Genomic DNA, 7494 nt, shown 5'->3' with positions numbered 1-7494 from the left:
AGAAGATCTAAGATATAGAAATTACAGAAAGGCAGCACAATGAAAAAACCTCTCAGTAATTGGAAGATCTGCCTAGAGTTAAGGAATTTCCCATTCCCATAAGCACTGAGCATAATATATAAGAGCAGTCATAAAGAATGTTGGGAAAGGATGATTATTTAGAGATGCAAGCAGGCACTAGAGCAGTGCTCCTAAAACTTGTGTATATGAGAATTCCCAGGAGAGCTTCTTGAATCACAAGGTGCTGGCTTCATACCCAAAGTATCGGATTCAGTAGTTCAGATGAGCCTAAAAATGTGCATTTCTAACAGGTTCCCAGGGGATGCTGATGGTGCTGGTTATGGACCACAACTTGAAAACTGCTGTGCCTAGAGACAATTTTTCCTCTTAGCAACAGTAACCACAATTTGTCATCGAAGAAGGCCAACACTTAGCCAAAATGAATAACTTCATGAATTCCTTGGGTTTGAATTAAGGATATTTCTGTTACATTGGGAAATTCTATTTTGGAGTAAATTTTCCATTGTTTTTTTCATCCTTGTTGGCAAGCCCAGTAGACTCATGGAAAGAGAAAACCAAACAGGAGTCCGAAATTTTCTCCTCCTGGGATTCACAGAGGACCCAGACATGCAGCCTCTCCTCTTTGGGTTGTTTCTGTCCATGTATCTCGTCACGTTCACTGGGAACCTACTCATCATCCTGGCCATCATCTCAGACTCCCACCTCCACACACCCATGTACTTCTTCCTCTCCAACCTGTCCTTCATTGACTTTTGTTTCACCTCCACCACCATCCCAAAGATGCTGCTAAACCTCCAGACACAGAACAAGGTTATCACCTATGCAGGATGTCTCACCCAGGTATTTTTTTTTATTGTATTTGGATGCCTAGACAATTTACTCCTGACCGTGATGGCCTATGACCGCTTCGTGGCCATCTGTCATCCCCTGCACTACACGGTCATCATGAACCGCCAGCTCTGTGGTCTGCTAGCCCTGGGGTCCTGGTGCATCAGTGTCACAGGCTCCCTATTTGAGACCTTGACCCTCTTGAGGCTCTCTTTCTGCAGAAATGTGAATATTGCACACTATTTTTGTGATTTTCCTGAAGTCCTGAAGCTCGCCTGTACAAATACCCTCATCAATAACATAGCAGTTTATTTTGTGACTATTGTCCTAGGTGTTTTTCCTCTCTCTGGGATTCTCTTTTCTTATTCTCAGATTTTCTCTTCCATTTTGAGAATTTCATCAGTCAGGGGCAAGTACAAAGCCTTTTCCACCTGTGGGTCTCACCTCTCAGTGGTTTCCTTGTTCTATGGCACAGGCCTTGGGGTCTACCTTAGTTCTGTAGCCACTTCATCCTCCAGGACAAGTCTGGTGGCCTCGGTGATGTACACCATGGTCACTCCCATGTTGAACCCCTTCATCTACAGTCTGAGGAACAAGGACATGAAGGGAGCCCTGGTGAGACTCCTCAGCAGGGCACCATTTCTCAATGACAGAGCCTTTATACGACTCTCATAAGTATGTAGGCACATAAAATTGAGGACCAGAAATCCTGGCTTCCTTTGTTTAATATTTTTATCTTTCCTAATATTCACGCTTTAAAGGAAAACTTTCCTTGGGTCTTCACTGCCCTATTTTCCTTCAGGTTATGTCTTGCATTCCCTTTTTCATTTTGTAACCAGTCATTTTAATTTTGTATGAATAAAACCTGGTATTTTCTTAGTTATATTCAGTAGCAATTTAAATTTCTTGAAAAATAAATAGAATCTCATGTATTTAATATATATCCTCAAATTGATGGGATGTAAACCTACCATGGAAATGTTGCCCTGCAAAATCATTTACAGAGGCATTTCCGGAGGGTATGTGAATGAGATCAACTCAAAGTGCCTTTTGTCCTGATTCACTTTCCTTTCAGTCACATCAAATTTAGTGAAGTTCTCTACACATCCGCAGCATAGATATCTTGAATTTCTGAACTATAGCTTATCTATCTTTGAAACTGCAATGCCTAGTACTTTTCCTAGGCAGAAGTTTATGCCCAGTGAATATTTGTTGAATGGTGTGAAAAATGGATGAGTGCATGGTTAAACACAAAGTCGGGACCAGAAAAATACAAATGTGTTGATTTAATTAAAAGCTTATTGGAACTTTCCTGGTTGCACAGTGGTTAAGAACCTGCCTGCCAATACAGGGGACATGAGTTCGATCCCTGATCCAGGAACATCCCACATGCCACAGAGCAACTAAGCCCGTGAGCCACAGCTATTGAGCCCATGTGCCACGAATACTGAAGCCTGTGCACCTAGAGCCCATGCTCTGACACAGGAGAAGCCACCACAATGAGGAGACTGTACACCTCAATGAAGAGTAGCCCCTGCTCGCCACAACTAGAGAAAGCCTGTGTGCAGCAACAAAGACCCAAAGCAGCCAATAAATAAATTAATGAAAATAAAAAGCTTAGGAGTTGAAAAGAGATTCTATTTTGATATTGATATTGACAATAAAAATAACAGCAGTACTAGGTATATTCTACCACTGTTTAAGCATTTTAAATACATTATCTCATTGAAATTTTCCAATAACACCTTTTTTTAGTATATTTCTCCATTCTACTGCAGTAACAACCTTCAATCTTGGTAACTTATAACAAGGATTTTTTTTTAATTTTATTTATTTATTTATTATTTTTTGGGGGGTACACCAAGTTCAGTCATCTGTTTTTATACACATATCCCCGTATTCCCTCATAACAAGGATTTTTATAAGACTTTTTAAGGAGAAGTTTTAGTTCACAGAAGAATTCAAAGGAAAGTACAGAGATTTTCCTTATAACCCCTACTCCCCCACCCCCAAATATGCATAGTCTCCTCTATTACCAGCGTCACTCACTAGAGGAGTGCATTATTTTTTTTACTGAATATGAATGTACATTGACACATCATTATCACCCTAAGTTCACAGATTACTTTATGGTTCATTCGTGATGTTCTCCATTCTATGGGCTTAGACAAATGTATAATGACAACTATTCATGATTGTACTATCGTACAGAGTATTTTCACTGCCTTAAAAATGCTCATGCTCCACCTATTCATCCTCTTCTGTTCCTCACCCTTGGAAACCACTCATCTTTATACTGCCTCCAGAGTTTTCTTTCTCCAGAATGTCATATACTTGCTATCATACAGTATGTAGATTGGCTTCTTTCACTTAGTAATATGAATTTAAGTTTCCTCCATGTCTTTTCATACTCGATAGCTCATATCTTTTTTTTTATTTGAATACATTGTGTTAGTTTCTGCATACAACAAAGTAAATCAGCCTCATGTATACATATATCCCCTCTTCCTTGGATTTCCTTCCCGTTTAGGTCATAACATAGCATAGAGTTTCCTATTCTATACTGTCTATTCTCATTAGTTAGCTCTTTTACACACACACACACACACACACACACACACACACACACACACAATCCCAATTTCCAGATCCATCCCACCCTCCCTTCCCCCCTTGGCATCCATACTTTTGTCCTCTACATCTATGTCTCTATTCCTGCTTTGCAGATAAGTTCATTTATACCGTTTTCTAGATTCCACATATATGTGTTAATATATGTTATTTGTTTTTCTCTTTCTAACTTACTTCACTCTGTATGACAATCTCTAGGTCCATCCAAGTCTCTGCAAATGGCACAACTTCGTTCTCTTTATGGCTGAGTAATGTTCCATTGTATGTGTGTGTATATATATATACACACATTTTCTATATCTATTCCTCTATTCGTGGACATTAAGGTTGCTTCCATGTCCTGGCTTTGGAAATAGTGCTGCAATGACCATTGGGGTGCATGGACCTTTTTTAATTATGGATTTCTCCAGGTATATGCCCAGTAGTGGGATACTTGGGTCTTATGGTAGCTCTATTTTTAGTTTTCTAAGGAACCTCCATACCCTTCTCCATAGTGGCTGTATCAATTTACATTCCCACCAACACTGTAAGAAGATTCTCTTTTCTTCACACCCTTACCAGCATTTATTGAGTCTAGATTTTTTGGTGATGGCCATTCTGACCAGTGTGAAGTGAAACCTCATTAGAGTTTTGATTTGCATTTCTCTAATGGTTAATGATGTCGAGCATCTTTTCATGTTTTTATTGGCCATCTGTATGTCTTCTGTGGAGAAATGTCTATTTAGGTCTTCTGCCCATTTTTTAATTGGGTTGTTTGTTTTTGTTTTTGTTTTTGTTTTTACATTGAGCTGCATGTGATGTTCGTATATTTTGGGGATTAATCCCTTGTCAGTTGCTTTGTTTGCAAATATGTTCTCCCATTCTAAGGGTTGTTTTTTCATCCTGTTTATGGTTTCCTTTGCTGTGCAAATGCTTTTAAATTTCATTAGGTCCCATTTGTTTATATTTATTTTTATTTTCATTACTCTAGGAGGTGGATCAAAAAAGATCTTGCTGTGATTTATGTCAGAGTATTCAGTCTATGTATTCCTCTAAGAGTTTCATAGTGTCTGGCATTACATTTAGGTCTTTAATCCATTTTGAGTTTATTTTTGTGTACGGTATTAGGAAGTGTTCTAATTTCATTCTTTTACATGTAGCTGTACAGTTTTCACAACATCACTTATTGAAGAGGCTGTCTTTTCTCCATTGTATACTCTTGACTCCTTTCTCAAAGATTAGGTGACCATATGTGCATGGGTTTATCTCTGGGCTTTCTATCCTGTTCCATTGACCTATATTTTTGTTTTTGTGCCAGTGCCATACTGTTCTGATTATTGTAGGTTTGTAGTATAGTCTTAAGTCAGGGAGCCTGATTCCTCCAGCTCCATTTAACTCTCTCAAGAATTCTTTGGCTCTTTGGGGTCTTTTGTGCTTCCATACAAATTATACAATTTTTTGTTCTAATCCTTTGAAAAATGCCATTGGTAATTTGATAGGGATTGTGCTGAATCTGTAGATTATTTTGGGTAATACAGTCATTTTCACATTGTTGAGTCCTCCAATTCAAGAACATGGTATAAGTCTCCATCTGTGTCTGTCATCTTTGATTTCTTTCATTAATAGCTTATAATTTTCTGTACAGGTCTTTTGCCTCTTCATGTAGCTTTACTCCTAGGTTTTTGTTTTTGTTTTTGTTTTTTTGCAATGGTAAATGGGAGTGTTTCCTTTATCTCTCTTTCTGATCTTTCATTATTAATGTATAGAAATATAAGAGATTTCTGTGCATTAATTTTGTACCCTGAAACTTTACCAAATTCACTGAGTAGCTGTAGTAGGTTTCTTCTGACACCTTTAGGATTCTGTGTGTATAGAAGAAAATGTGATGTCATATGCAAACAGTGGTAGATTTACTTCTTCTTTTCCAACTTGGCTTCCTTTTATTTCTTTTTCTTCTCTGATTGCCATGGCTAGGACTTCCAAAAACAATATTGAATAATAGTGGTGAAGGTGGACATTCTTGTCTTGTTCCTGATTAACAGGAATTGCTTCTGGTTTTTCACTATTAAGAATGATGTTTTCATAAAAAAAAGTTTAATCAGCTAATCAAATAAATAAGTGACTATTAAGCAGACAATTCTCTTAATGATCAGGATAGAGGGAAAGTTTATCCAAATGTTGATGGAATTTGGGGGTGTAAGGGTGAATGCCAGATGAGTGAGGAGAGAGTGGAAGAGGAACATGGCAATAGAACTCAGGTGACAAAACATAAGCATTGCAAATTTTGTCCACAGTCAACCTTACTCTGCCTCTTAGTGTCCTTCAAATTAATAAGAAAAAAAACAAATGTGGCTTTAATTATTTCTGTATAGAAAAAGGCAGTCAACTTTTTATCATCAAGTGGCTTCTGATTTTTTACAATGTTTTTAAAGGATATCTGGCTTTAGGAAAATAAATGTTCATTCATAGGCAATATATCCACAGATGTTCCTCACATTCCCACTCCACTTACTCCTCTCCCCCCTTCCTAATCTCTTTATTTTCTCTCTCTTTTGTCCTCTTTCCCTGCTCACTGCTCTCCTCTTTATACTTTTGACTTTGCAAGATTAGCCTTAAACAAAGAAATAAAATAATTCATAAGGAAAATAAAAATGGCTACCCTTTAAAACTCAAACAGGTTTGACTTTATAAGTTTAGCAAATTTTTGCAAAATATCAAAAACCTTGGCACACTTTGCATGCCTGCCTTTCTAAGTAAAATAACCAAATGCACTTTAATAAAATGTTATGATTTCTTTAAAAAAAAAAGAATGATGTTTTCTGTGGATTTATTGACTATGGCCTTTATTATGTTTAGGTTTTTTCCCTTTCACTTTTGGGAGAGTTTTTATCACAAATTGGCGTTGAATTTTCTCAAAAGCTTTTTCTGCATCTCTTGAGATGATCATATGGTTTTTATTCCTCAATTTGTTGATGTGGTGTATCACACTGATGGATTTGCAAATATTGATGAATCCGTGTATCCCTATGAGCAATACCATTTGATTATGGTGCATGATCCTTTTAATGCGTTGTTGGATTCTGTTTGTTAGTATTTTGTTGAGGAATTTTGCATCTATATTCAGCGCTGATATTGGTCTGTAGTTTTCTTGCTTGTGATAACTTTGATTTTGGTATCAGAATGGTGGTGACCTTGTAAAATGAGCTTGGGAATGTTCTTTCCTCTGTACTTTTTTAGAAGAGTTAAAGAAAGATAGGTGTTAGCTCTTCTCTAAATATTTGATACAATTTGCCAGTGAAGTCATCTGGTCCTGGACTTTTGTTTTTTGGACGATTTTTAATTACAATTTCACTTGTGATTAGTCTGTTCACATTTTCTCTTTCTTTCTCATTCAGTCTTGGAAGGTAGAACCTTTCTAAGAATTTGTCCATTTTTTCCAAGTTGTCCATTTTATTGGCATATACTTGTTTGTAGTAATCATTTATGATCCTTTGTAATTCTACGGTGTCAGTTTTGATTTATCCTTTCTCATTTCTAATTTTATTGATTTGTGTCCTCTCCCTTTTTTTCTTGATGAGTCTGGCTAAAAGTTTACCAGTTTTGTTAACCTACTCAAATAAATAGCTCAGTTTCATTGCTCTTTACCGGTGTTTTCTTTGTTTCTATTTCATTTATTTCTGCTCTGATCTTTATAGTTTCTCTTCTTCTACTTCTTTTGTTCTTCTTCTTCTAATTGTTTTAGGTGTAAGGTTAGGTTGTTCATTGAGATTATTCTTGTTTCTGGAGGTAGGGTTTATATTGTTATAAACTTCCCTCTTAGAACTGCTTTTGCTGCATTCCACATGTTTTGGGTTGTCATTTTTTTGTCATTTATTTCTAAGTATTCTTTGATTTCTTCAGTGATCTCTTGGTGATTTAGTAGAATATTGTTTAAACTCCATTTTTTTGTGCTATTTACAGTGTTTTTCCTGTAATTGATATCGAGTCTTCATGCCATGAAATCTGTCTAGGGGTGCAGATTCCTGATCTCCAGAA

General features: G+C 36.8%; 1 protein-coding gene across 1 annotated transcript; it reads left to right on the top strand.

Moving 5' to 3' along the window:
• Positions 1 to 504: 504 nt before the first annotated feature.
• Positions 505 to 5831, top strand: LOC130836286 (olfactory receptor 7C2-like). The gene is made up of 2 exons (XM_057708346.1): positions 505 to 1464; positions 5754 to 5831. The coding sequence occupies exons 1-2, from the start codon at positions 562 to 564 to the stop codon at positions 5829 to 5831; spliced, it is 981 nt and encodes a 326-aa protein (XP_057564329.1). The 5' UTR covers positions 505 to 561.
• The last annotated feature ends 1663 nt before the right edge of the window (positions 5832 to 7494 follow it).

The sequence above is a fragment of the Hippopotamus amphibius genome, chromosome 15 (assembly GCF_030028045.1).
Source record: "Hippopotamus amphibius kiboko isolate mHipAmp2 chromosome 15, mHipAmp2.hap2, whole genome shotgun sequence".
NCBI lineage: Eukaryota > Metazoa > Chordata > Mammalia > Artiodactyla > Hippopotamidae > Hippopotamus > Hippopotamus amphibius.
Note: the sequence above shows the minus strand (reverse complement) of the source record. Positions and strands in the feature narration are given on the sequence as shown.

Coding starts and splice junctions, on each gene's coding strand:
- LOC130836286 (XM_057708346.1), top strand. CDS start 562: ATGGAAAGAGAAAACCAAACAGGAGTCCGAAATTTTCTCCTCCTGGGA. Junction 1,465..5,753: donor AGGACATGAAGGGAGCCCTG/GTGAGACTCCTC, acceptor TTTTGTCCACAG/TCAACCTTACTCTGCCTCTT.